This window comes from Beta vulgaris, chromosome 7 (assembly GCF_026745355.1).
Source record: "Beta vulgaris subsp. vulgaris cultivar EL10 chromosome 7, EL10.2, whole genome shotgun sequence".
NCBI lineage: Eukaryota > Viridiplantae > Streptophyta > Magnoliopsida > Caryophyllales > Amaranthaceae > Beta > Beta vulgaris.
In genome coordinates this window covers 2722605-2736110 of record NC_079208.1, presented here as the reverse complement: position 1 = coordinate 2736110, position 13506 = coordinate 2722605, and the positions used below count along the sequence as shown (strand labels likewise).

Below are 13506 nucleotides of genomic sequence, written 5' to 3'. Positions count from 1 at the left end.
TGTATCATACCTTATTTCCCATTCCATCTGACGGAATGAGTATAATACAGGGTTTCTCAATTTACTTTTCACCTCCCAAAGACTACCTCAAGTGACTTCAATGGTCCACAATTAACCCTTATTCATTAATTTCTTCCTAAAACCAATTTTCGAATATATTAAGCGAACTAAAGTTTTAATATTCATTAAGACTAATTTAGAAAATGTAAACAAATATAAATACGCACTACTTGTATAATATATGTGTGTTTTATAGGTTCTTTATAAGATGTACATTTCAATATTATCTTCTACATCAAAGAAAAAAAAAAAACAAAGTTAAATAAATTAACAACTTTTCCAATTCAATAACTTTATTTGATCTTTTCAAAATAGTTTCACTCTATTATAAACCAATTAAACTTGAATACTTATAAATCCCCCTTTTTTTTCATATAAGCTTGACAATTAACTCATCTTGTTGATTCACCTTCTAAATTAGTGTCGCAATGCTCATTAGATATCTCTCTTTCCAGTCTAATATCGTCCACACGATTTATGGTTTAAAAATTGTAACATTACTTTTATATAAAATTATAAGATAATTATTTTATTGTAGTTCCCTAAAATGACCACAATTTTGATGATATATTTTATCTTACATCATTCCCCATTTCATCTAACTGAATGAGTATTATACAATATTAATTATATAAGAAAATCATGGCGCTGCTTAACTTTAATGATGAATAAGTGAGAAATATCTATTTTAGCAAGGAAACTATATTTAATCATGCATATAAGAAATAATTATTGATATCCTATAATGTCAACTACTTCATGATTCACTCATACTTTCATATATAATTTGAGTTTAGGATGTTAAATTTATGAACAGTTATATTAGTTTTTTTTTTGCAAGAATAATTAGTTAAAGAATATTGGATTATATTGAAGAAAAATAATTACTATTCTTAGTTTCTTAATACACGCAACATATTTCTTTTTGGGATATTTCATAAAACTTGCAAAATAATTCGCAAACTATTATAAAAATTAAAGAAAGCTTTATTTTATAATTTAAGCACATGTGTCATGTTTTCACTCTCTCTCCTACTCTTTTTTTTTATAATTTTTATAGAATGGGCCAAATTCAAAGTGTGTGAATTTTCTTTAAAAATGATATTAGTATCAAGCGTAAGTTCATAAGTGTATGTACTTATATCGTTTGTTTCATTTGAATGTAAGAATGTGGGAAAATATTTGAGTGACCCTAGTCCCTAAGCCTAAGGTTGTCAACCTTCTTAGTCGCAATAATAGAATAATATATTAATATATATCCAATAAATTGGAGAGAGAATTGCCATAGATTAATGTTTTAATGTACTCTTGACCTTAACTTTTTGTAGTGAGAAGAATATCCATTTTTATCTTTAAACAACTTATCTTGTCTGACATTTTCTTAATTCTCCCTTAAGTTGTCTGAAAAACTTAATTATTATATCTAAATTTGTTTAATCTTATCTAAATTTTCCAAACTTATATTATCATAGTTATGTCAAAATTAGTTAAAGTAGACAGATGCTTATATATTGGTTTTCATTTTTTTTTACCTAATTCAATTTCTTGAACATATATATAGATGAACTCTTATTTTACCTCTCTCACTTTAACTTTGTTTTTTTAAAAAAAATACTTTTAGTATGTATTGGTCATGGATATGTTTTTTTATGATTATCATATTAGCTTACCTAAACCACTTTGGGACTAAAAATTGAATATTTGAGTTGTTATTGTTTTTGTTTTATGTAATCTCTAGTCATAATCATGGTGTGTTATATTTTTTTCAACAAAATCATCTTTTTATTTCTTGTTTGGTAATAAAATAAACTTGCATTACTATTATTATTACATTTGCATATTTTCTTGAAGGGGCTAGCATCTCATGATAATGGTGTGGTATTCATTACCAAAAGTGAATAATATTAAAAAAAAAAACTTATTAGACCAATGTACCCATTGGCTTGAAAGTAGGTAATTTTTAAATTAATTATATTATATAAGTTTGATAGGTGTGATGAAAAACTTAAAGTTGTTATACCAACGCACCCATTGGCTTGTACTTAGCTAATATTTGTTTTATATTTGAAATTTCATATTTTGACTTTTTGAGTATCTTGTATTAGTGAAAAACTTAAAGTTGTTATATCGATTCATCTTTTTCATTGTATATTTTCTCTCTCCTCTAAATTGGTATTTAGCTTGAAAATAATTCCATAACTGGTTTTTGTGAAAATAATAAGAATAACCGCTAAGATAATATATGATTTTCGTTTAAAAAAAAAAGATAATATTTGATTTGTTTCCTTAATTGATAATTGGTTGATTGATTCCTTTAGTTATTGTAGTTGATATTATTTCCTTCATTGTTACACAATCGGAGGAATTAATTGATTATTGTTAAAATTATTTTTAGCAATGCCACGTGGCATAAGCAAGCATTAGGTCGAAAAGTTGAGGGTGAAGGAGAACAGAGGAAGGTTGAGGTCTTGCCACGTAGGACAATTTTTTCTTGCTTTAATATTATATTTGATGATTGGACCTGAACTTATTGGAACTTATCTGAACTGAACTTATTGAACCTGAACTGAACTTATTGGAACTTATTAAACCTGATTGGACCTGATTCAACTTATTGGACCTGATTGAACCTGATTGGAACTTATTGGACCTGATTGAACCTGATTGACCTTATTAGACCTTATTGGAACTTATTGACCCTGATTGAAACTTATTAGACCTTATTGGACCTGATTGAAACTTATTAGACCTTATTGGACCTGATTGAAATTTATTTGACCTTATTAGACAAAAACATTGACCATGAATAACATAAATATTACCACTAACGTAAATACTACCCTCAAAATTTTTTATGGAATAATAATTATTATAATTCGTCCTTTAAAAAATAATGATTATTAATTATCTCTTATGATAATTAATTTAACAAAAAAATTACTATTTATATATTTGCCTATACATAACTTTCATCACTAATATATCTAATAGTGTTGTTTTAATTTTATAAAACACTAGTAGAAAATCAAAAAATTAATTTTATAAAATACTAGTAGTTACTAATTTAAGCTGAGCAAAAGGCAGTGAACTTTCATTGTAAAGGGCTTGATTATGGGCCTGATTCTCCTTTTCCTAATCAATGAAAATAAGCTGAACATTTATTGCTAACAACAACTCCTTCATTCATTTCTTCAGCTTTCTTCACCTTTCATTTATTTGAATGTTACTAGAAGAAAGAGAAAAAAATGTTCAAAGTCACAGTAGCTTCAACTCGGCGAAAATTGCAGATGAAATATGGTTGGCTGTTGATGAAGAAAACGTATTGATTGAAGAGGATGATGTAGAAGATGAAGAAATATACTCCGATAAAGAAAGATACTCCAGTGATGATAATGAAGCAATCAATTGATAACATTTATATCTTTCATAGTTATTAGTAACGAAAACATGTTATCTCTAGTTATTTAAAGACGAATTGCAAAAATTGTAATTATTATTATTATTTATTATTATTGTTAACCTTAATTATTTGACCATGATTATAATATTATTCAATAGCAATATGAATAATCAAATAATAGACAATAATACAAGTATAATACTATACATTGTGGTACTTTAATAAAAAATTAATAATAACATAATCAGCTAATAGTAATATGAATAATAAAATAATAGACATAATACAAATAAATAATAAAATAATAGACATAATACAAAAAATAATAAAATAATAGACACTAATACAAGTATAATACTATATAATCAATTGTGGTACTTTAATTAAAATTCTAATAATAACATAATCCGCTAATAGTGATATGAAATTATGAATAACAAAATAGTGAACAATAATACAAATGTTTATTAAACATTGACTATTCAGATCTTATTGGAATTATTCGACCTGATTGAAACTTATTGGACCTTATTATACCTGATTGGAACTTATTGCACCTGATTGGAACTTATTGCACCTGATTGGAACTTATTGGACCTTATTAGACCTTATTGGAACTTATTGCACTTATTAGACCTTATTGCAACTTATATGAACTTATCTGAACTTATCTGAACTTATTGGACCTGAAACTTATTTTTTTAAGTTGAACAGAACGCACCCTTAATCTACTTATCCCTTATTAATATATGTACTAAGGAACATGAGATTTTTCTTTTTGTTGCATAAGATGATAAGACTAAAGGAACATGAGATTGTATTATTGTATATAGTTGGTTAATCTATCTCTATTGTATAAGCCAAGGGAGGAGGTATAGTGCTCCTTTTTTGAAGTGACTAAAATATTCTTAATGATCTAATTAATGGAATGAAAAAAATTACAAAAGCAAATCATTTAAAAATTCTCATTCCAACTTGCCATTTAAAACAGGTTTAAAATGGTATATGCATCAAATACTTCAATCAAAAATTAAATAGACAAAATATTTATACCTTATAAAAAAAGATGGCATACATCACGTGCACATGAAAAGTCCGAACATTCACTACCTTTGATACTCTTTAATTCTTTAATTCAGTTAAACCAACTCATTATTTTTGTTCTTTCTGTTCAATATTCATTCACAAAAATTAATATTAACAATCACTCACAACCTTTTTATTTTTCTACATTAGCGAATTAATATATCTAAATTCATCTAACTGTTGAATTTTTCACATTTAAGTTTAATCATAAATAAAATACGAATGGAGTATCTAATAGAATAACAAATTTTGAAATTAACGCACGCATCGCGTGCATATGAAGGCTAGTATTATATGAGTCAAGGGACGAGGTGTGGTATCCTCATTTGAAATGACTAGAATACCCTCTAATAGTAAGTACGAAGTATTATCTTCCACAAAATAAATTAAGTTAGATAAGTTTAGCAAAAATAATTTAAGTAAAAGTAAGTTCAAGTGAATAGAGCCTTAGTTTTGTGACAATTTACTTACTTTTTTTTTCTTTTCTTTTATTGTCTTAACTTAAATTTGAAGCATTGGTCTAATATAACAATAAGTTGTTCGAATTCAAGTGGGTATTTTGAGTTTCAAAATGAATGATATAACTTAAACATGATTGACTTAAACGAACTTTTATCGCGGTCTTCTACTTTCGTTTTGTTGTTTGTTTTGCTTAAAGGTTGTCCCTCTCTTTTATCAACCGAAAAAAAAACTTTTATCGTCATGAATTAGCTTATCGACTTACACTGATACATTGATATAATCGAAGAAAAGCCACTCGCTCTAGTGTTGTCACACAAGATAAGCATGCAACATGTCTGCTGGCCGGGTGAATCGAAGTCCGATCTTCCAATCAAGGAGCTTTTGGTACCAGAAGGCGGTAAATGTTCGCGTGTTGAGCTCGTTTGAATGGAATTAGATGCTTTCGTTTCAAAATGAATTTTACTTGAATGGACTAATGTTATCTTGAGCTAGTCTATCGAGTTACATTCATACATTCGTTTAATCCTATAATAGTTTGTTTCAAGTCAAGTGGATGTTCAATGTCTCAGAAATGAATATAGCTTAATGATGATTAACTAAATGGAGTATTAACTATCTTGAACAAAACTTATGACTTACATTGATACATTAATTTTATCCAATAACAACTTGTTTCAATTCACTTAGATGTACTTCCTCCGTTTCTAAATAAGTGCAACATTTGCATAGTGTTTACTATTCACAATTTAAACTTTAATTAGCTTTTGTGAATTACATTTTAGGAACAACATAGTCATGTGGGATCTTATTAGATTCTTCTGAATGTGAATTTATTGAATATCAACTTTTTATAATTTTTACTTATTGATAATTGAAGATATTAATGGTTAAAATAATGCATTAGCAAACGTGAAAACAAGGAGTGTTGTACTTATTTAGAAACGGATGAAGTATTTACTTTCGAACCCCTCACCATCTTTAAGCCCCAAAGCACCACCTAAGCTTGAATAATGCTCACATCTCAATGCCCATTGTCTTGCATCATACTTCAGGCCACTCCTCTTCATTATCCGACTTTAAAACCTCAACCCCATCTCGATAAGCTCCCTTGCATCAATCTCTATTATATAAGGAAAGGGGGGAGCAATAGTGTCCTCTTTTGAAATGCCTACTTTGCCCCCCTTTTCATTCTAAATTACAAATTCACTTACAAATCAAAGGGGGCTTCAAACAAAAATACCAAAAATCTAAATTATAACAATCACTCACAAGTCAACTAAAATTATAAAATTGCATAATTTACGTTATACAAATCACTAAAATGAGAAAACTTTATAAAAACTTAAAAATTCACTTACAAACTACAACCTATAAAAAAATTGACTTGAAATCAAAGTGTCCACTTTCTTTACAATTTATGAAGTATTGTACTTAATTCAAAAATCAACTAAAAAAATTATAATATTAGAAATCATAAATAAATTTAATAAAATTTCTATTTTATTCATAGAATTTAACTTTAAAAAGTAAAAAAAAAATAAAAAGAATGGTGAGAGACTTAAGTGACAGAAACTAAAATCAAATTTTACAACTAAAAACAATTATACTTTGTATGCATAATGTTCAAATTTTGACTCTTATGCCGAAGAAATTCGAGTTTCTGTTTTGAAAAAAATTCAAGCACGCATCGCGTGCAAAAAATTCCAGTATAAGCTTAACTGAACAGTGTACTCCATGCACAAAAGGATTAAACATCGAAAGAGAAAGAGATGACACCCATCTATTTCTCGCACTCCAAACTGCCTAAGATAATGAAAAAAATGATCTCAATCCCCCAACTCCTTAAATAAGTTGAATAAAATAATTATAGTAACAAGTTAAAATAATACCTCAACTGTTAGAACACTGATCTATTAAACAAAGTACCATAAAGATGCTATCACACATTTCTCTTTTCATATAATGTATCTAATCCATAAAAGAAACAAGGGAAACTTCTCGAGTTATCCTTGAAGTTTGGTTTAATTCTCAAAATACCCTTAAATAGTGTCTGGGAATGAGCATTTCATTTGAAATGATTCATTTGAAATTTGTATTCTTAAATCGTGGAATCTAAAATCAAATTCATTGTTTGGTAAACTTAAGAATTTCAAATTTAGGATTTCAAATCCATCTTCATTGTTTGGCTTACCATAGAATTTACAAAGAGGAGATCGAATAGTTAGAAGCTAGAGATTCGTTAATGGAGGAAAAGAAAGCTAAGAGATTCATTAATGGAGGAGAGAAAGCTAGGGTTTACAATTGAGGAGAGAGAAAGTTGATTAGGAATATGTTGAACACATAAAGAGGAAAGTAGAAAATAGTTAGGGTTTAGAATTTGCAAATGACACTCTTGCACATGGAATTTGAGAATTCTTAAAATTGGGCTATTATTATAAAGGTTGGAATTTGGTTGGAATCGGGCCAATTCCAATTCCAAATTCCTGTATTTTCCAAACATGTCATTTGGCCCAATTTTACATTTAGAAATGAAATGTTCATTCCCAAACATAGCATTATTGAGTTTTGAAGTTCAAAGTTTAAGTTTCAAGGGTACCTTAGAAAATTAATGCACATGAATTTCAGTGTATGATAAGGATATTTTGAATCCAGACACAAAATTCAGGAGTATCTGAGGAATTCCCTAAATGTGAGGAGTAATCTGAGAATTATGTCAAACCTCAGAGATATTTGAGGAAATTTCCCAAGAAACAAATAAATACTACTTCCTCCGTTTCAAAATAAGTGCAACATTTGCATAGTGTTTACTATTCACAGTTTAAACTTTAATTAGCTTTGGTGATTTACATTTTAGGAAAAACATAGTCATGTGGGATCTTGTTAGATTCGTCTGAATGTGAATTTTTTAATATCAACTTTTTATAATTTTTACTTATTGATAATTGAAGATATTAACGGTTAAAATAATGCATTGGCAAACGTGAAAACAAGAAGTGTTGCACTTATTTAGAAACAGAGGAAGTATATTTCATAAAATAATCTATATTTATATATTCTTTGGAAAAAAAAAAATCCTATCAAATTTGTGGATGGAAAAAGATAGGTATACACTCAACACTCACCAATCACACCAATCACCACTAAAACTTTTTAGATTTTCTAAACAATAACAAAGTCTAGAAAAAATACTAGGAAGACACATCATCACTCACCCATCACCTCAAAAAAAAAAAAAAAAACAACCTTATATTCATCCACACAAGGCACATACTACTAGTCACTAGCACAGTCTACTTATCCACTCGTTTCCCACTCCACTCATCACTGGTCACTCACCATATTCGTTCCCAATCTTCCCCAAATCGATTAGCGAGGAAAGAGAGAGAAGAAGAAACCAACAAATCAACAATGGCTTCCGCAGCATCATCCTCTGCTATTCTCTCTCCTAATCCTACCAGAGCTTTCGCCGCTAAAGCTCATGCTCCAATGGCGGTCGCCGTTAAACCTTTTTCTCAAACCCTAAATCTTTCTTCCAATTTCAATGGCATCCGTAAATCATTTCAATCTCCTCTTTCTCTCTCCTCTCGTCGCACTCAATCCTCCAAACGCAGCTTTGTTGTTCGCGCTTCTGTATGCGTTCTCGTTTTAATTTGTTATTTGTTTTGTGTTTTAATTTGATTTGCTGTTGAAATTTTGATTGTTGTTTTGTAGTTTCTGGAAAATTATTTTAGATTTTGGAAGTTTTAATTGAATGTATTTGTTTTGGTTTAGTAGGGGAAATTGAATTGAATTGACTTGTATTTTGAAGCTTTTTTAAGTTTTCTATTCACATTGTATTCAACATTTGATTATTGTGGTTGAATCTTGTTAATTTAGTAAAACTAGTGTAAATTTTGTATTAAGATAAGTTGAGAAATGTTGTTTCTTTAATCATAAGTTTAATACATTTCGACGAATTATATGTTAAGGTTTTGTGAATGTAGGAAAACTCATCAATCTTCTCATTAAACGTTAGAGAATATATATACAACCTTATATCAGGAAACCATAGTCAACTAGAATTCCTAACAACGTTACAGATAGGAATGTAATAATACATACTGAACTAGATTCCTTATGAACACAAATAAATAATACTCGAATATGATATGGTTGAAGTTGGTGGATTCTAATGGCTGGAGTCTGATGTTGAACTACAATGTTGGAATAGAACATAGAAGTGGTAGTTATGGATGTTTCCTTTCTCGTAATGTTTATTTGCTTATGTTTAAACTCTCAGTTTCGCCGTGATTTGATTGTATTGTGATGCTGCCCCATTTTGTGTGTGACTAATATCTGGTATCATAATCTGGTGTTCTTTTTTCCAGAGTGAGCTTCCCCTAGTTGGAAATACTGCACCGGATTTCGAGGCAGAGGCTGTTTTTGACCAAGAGTTTATTAATGTAATTTATTAGTAACTTTGCTTTTCTCTTCTATAATCTTTTAGCTTAGATTATAATTGCTTTATTCCAAACTCTTTCCGTATAAGAAAAATAAATTGTGTCAATTATGACTATGCATTGCATATCTAAACTGGATTAATTCTTATTAGACATACTAGGTTTAATCACAATTTGTTAACAACTTACTCTTGTTTAAATCATGTAGCCTCTTTTTACTATTAAGTTTGAATGAATTACTTTTCATTTCTTGCAGGTTAAACTTTCTGATTACAAGGGAAAGAAATATGTGATTTTGTTTTTCTATCCTTTGGACTTCACATTTGTTTGCCCTACTGGTTAGTATGCTAAATAACGGCTAGGCTAAATTGAGGTTCATAATTCTCTAATTGGATTTTTACTTTCACTACTTCTCTTCTTGTAGAGATCACTGCTTTCAGTGACCGTCATGGGGAGTTTGAGAAGTTGAACACCGAAGTACTAGGTGTTTCCGTTGACAGTGTTGTAAGTATTCTCTTATCTTTCTGCAGTTTGTGTTGCTGCCTGTTTACTGTTTGTTGAGTATTATTAATGACATTGGCTATGGCTTGTTCCATTTTAGAATTGTGCTCATTTGTGATGTATTCTGTGTTCAACTAGGTTGATTCTTCTCTGGTTTTTTGTCGCCACTTCAACATATTGATTGTTACGTGCAGGCCATGATTTCAGTTGACAATGTATATTCGGTTGATGTCCGATGCAAAAAACGGATGGAAAGGTGGCCCGGGGGGGGGGGGCACCACATACATTTTTCATAGTAACTAAAATTCTGAATACAGACAGTGAGGTTTATATTGTTAGAGTTAGACACTTGGTTCATTTTTACTAAAACATGATGGCTAATAATGATGCGAAAGATAGAACAATTAAAACTACATGACAAGGTTTGTGCTATATTGGGAACTATTAAGTCTTTTGTTACAGTTGTACAAGATAGCAATAGGGAAACAAACCTACTGAAACGAGAGAAGTGGAGAAGGTAAATCAATTTTCAGCCTCTCATTATATACTTCATAATACTATTACCGTATTACGGCGGAATAGCATATATGCACAATATAAGCAAATTGTACTTGTACGTGAGGTGTCGCCAATGCATCCTCTTTTGTGTTCCTGTTGCAGATAAATTATGCAAATTTTGTAGAAGATTTGGAACCCAAATTAATTTTAAATTCTCGTGGTTAGTGGTTAGGGGAGGTACCATCCTTAATCTGGGTGACGGTGGGGATTTGTTTGAGCAATTGCCTTTGACGTTTACATTCTTCTTTTACTCAGCTAAAGGCTGACAGCGATATTAGATGCATTAATACATATTCAACGGTGGAAGGAATGTGTATTAGCACTCTGCAATTGTCACTTTGCGTCTGTGTGAAGTAGGCGTACAATGACAATTTGGAGTTCTAACAACCTTTGGTATATATGAAGTATATTGGATACCCTTGAGGAATTCATGAGATAAGGTGTTGCGTCTTTTTATCTAAGTATGTCCTTCAGTGTCCGCATGCACATGGAAAAAAGATTGGGCCAGGTGCCGTCAAGGAGCATGAGCATCCAAAAATCAATTCTAGCTGAAAATGATAAGTAAAATCACCAATGCCATCACTATCTAGGATATGTTGTGCTTCAGATTTTCCTCCTTACCATGAAAATAATGCACAATAGTCGATATCTTAGTATAGCATATGTTAACCTGAACAATAATATATTTCCTTCTCCTTCCCGTCGGGTCATTGTCAACAGGAGGCAGGATGAGGCTGATGAAATTGTTTACATTGCTGTCTGAGCTGTATTGGTTTGGGAGTGGTTGCAGATGAAGTTTTTTTTGATGTGGAATGTTAGGGTGGTTGTTTCAATTTTTTCTTAAGATTCTCTTGGAATGAGGTTGATGTTGTCCTTTGGTTCTTCCGGATAGCAACAGTATTATATTTATAGTCATTTCAAGGTTTGAAAAGTCTTTTCAACTTATCTTGGAATATTACCCTGAGTTCATAATTTTTGTTGTTTTTGCTGGATACATGTTTATATAGGGTAGACGGTAGTTATCTTTTTTAAGTTTTCATGCTATTCTCGGGTAAACTCTACTATTGTGGAAGAACGCCTTGTTTTATGTCAGATGCATCAAACCACAGTACCTAGAATCATTCTATACACCTTACGCCAAGAATGCGATAAAAAGAGATCTTCAGAAGTCCTATCAATATATAATCTCAAGCTCTGCGTAAACAAATTGCTTTTGCAGTATCTCTTTCTGACAAACAAGAGTGTATCTTTTTTTTTTGAGGTCAATTGTGTGGCTCTTTTTCATGTAATGCTGACAGTATTATTTGTTGTGCAGTTCTCACATCTCGCATGGGTCCAAACTGATAGGAAGTCTGGTGGTTTGGGTGATCTTAAGTATCCCTTGGTTTCCGATGTCACCAAGTCTATCTCAAAGGCTTACAATGTTCTGATCCCGGACCAGGTATGCATGTTTTTCCTTTTCTTCTGAAATGGTATCACTCATCTTCGCAATCACTAGTTTCCTGGGTGCATTTTATATGTGGACTACAACTTTTAAGAGACTACATTTGGTAGCATTCGTCTGCATACCATTTAAATTAAGTATAAGCAGGTCGTCCGCTCTTTTTCTGTCTTTCTTTTTGTTTTAACCAATATTTCTCAAAATGTGAGAAGTGCGTGTTATGTTATGCTCTTGTCCGCTCTTGATCATTGGTGACTGAACTAATATTTTTAAGCACAGGACTCCTATTATAAAAACTTGCAGTTTGGTAGTATTTCAATAATCGTTTGTTTTACCAGGGGATTGCATTGAGAGGATTGTTCATCATTGACAAGGAAGGAGTTATTCAACATTCAACCATTAACAACCTTGCTATTGGCCGTAGTGTTGATGAGACTTTGAGAACACTTCAGGTACATAAATGCTTGAATTGCCTTTCCATATTTTTAATTTCACTTAGTGGAGATATGTGAAGCTGTGTCGTGATGATTTTCTCAATTTGGTTTTGTAGGCATTACAATATGTGCAAGAGAACCCTGATGAGGTCTGCCCTGCTGGATGGAAGCCAGGGGAGAAATCTATGAAGCCAGACCCCAAGCTCAGCAAGGAGTACTTTGCCGCTATATAAGACGACAGAAATGAGGTTGTATCACATAGGAATCCTGCATTTTTGTTTTCTGTATCATGATTTGTAACCTTTTGCGAATTTTGAGCTGATTCTAGGGAATAAGTGTCGACAGCTTATCTATATATTGCTAATGGCAGATTCGATTTTTATGAAGAAAACTTTTGTGATTGAGTTATTGGGATTGTTTTCTATACTGGTATCAGCAAAAAAGTAAGAGGTCCTTTGATTGTTTTCTTGGATGTTTTTGCTCCTAGGAAATAAAGGGAGTTGTATGGTTGACACCTGCAGTTAGATTTCTCACATGGGTATTCCTTTTACGTTAGGGGATCTGGGAGCAACTTCCTCAAAAGAACTAATAATAAGTTGCATTTTCATTATTTTCATCGATACTGCCAACCTCCAGGCCATAGCCAATCTTTACCCATCTTCTCTCTACTTCCTCCCTTAGTGGTGCTTTTGTGCAGCGAGGCTTGACGGTGCTCGACAGTGTGAGATTGTGCCAAGTGGTCCTTAGGGTTGACGAATTGATGGCTAGTAGTTGAGAATTGGGTTCGTGGAGTGGTGTATTGGCGGTTAGGGGTTTGGGTGATTTTTTATATTGGTGGCAAAGTGGGCTGGTATCCGATCTTACCCACCTTATCTCTTCTACTCTACTCTTTATTTCTACTGTTGGTGGTGGGCTTCGAGGTGGTGGTGGTGGGTTTGAGAATTTAGGTTTATGATTTTGTGGTCAGTGGTGGTAGTGTCTTGCCACTGGAGGTTTTGTGGTGGTCGATGAATGGCAGGAGTTCCACAAGGGAAGAAGGAGCTGTGGTGAAGAACTGAACTGGGAGATTTTGTAAAGACAATGACTTAAACTTCATTTTCCTAAATTTTCTATTGTGCATACTGT

The 13506-nt window shown here is 31.4% G+C and overlaps 1 protein-coding gene across 1 annotated transcript; it reads left to right on the top strand.

The window, feature by feature from the left end:
* Positions 1-8271: 8271 nt before the first annotated feature.
* Positions 8272-12789, top strand: LOC104898261 (2-Cys peroxiredoxin BAS1, chloroplastic). Its single transcript, XM_010685313.4, has 7 exons — positions 8272-8638; positions 9376-9450; positions 9704-9785; positions 9872-9951; positions 11822-11947; positions 12286-12399; positions 12498-12789. Exons 1-7 carry the CDS (start codon positions 8417-8419, stop codon positions 12612-12614), a joined length of 816 nt encoding a protein of 271 aa, XP_010683615.1. The 5' UTR covers positions 8272-8416; the 3' UTR covers positions 12615-12789.
* The last annotated feature ends 717 nt before the right edge of the window (positions 12790-13506 follow it).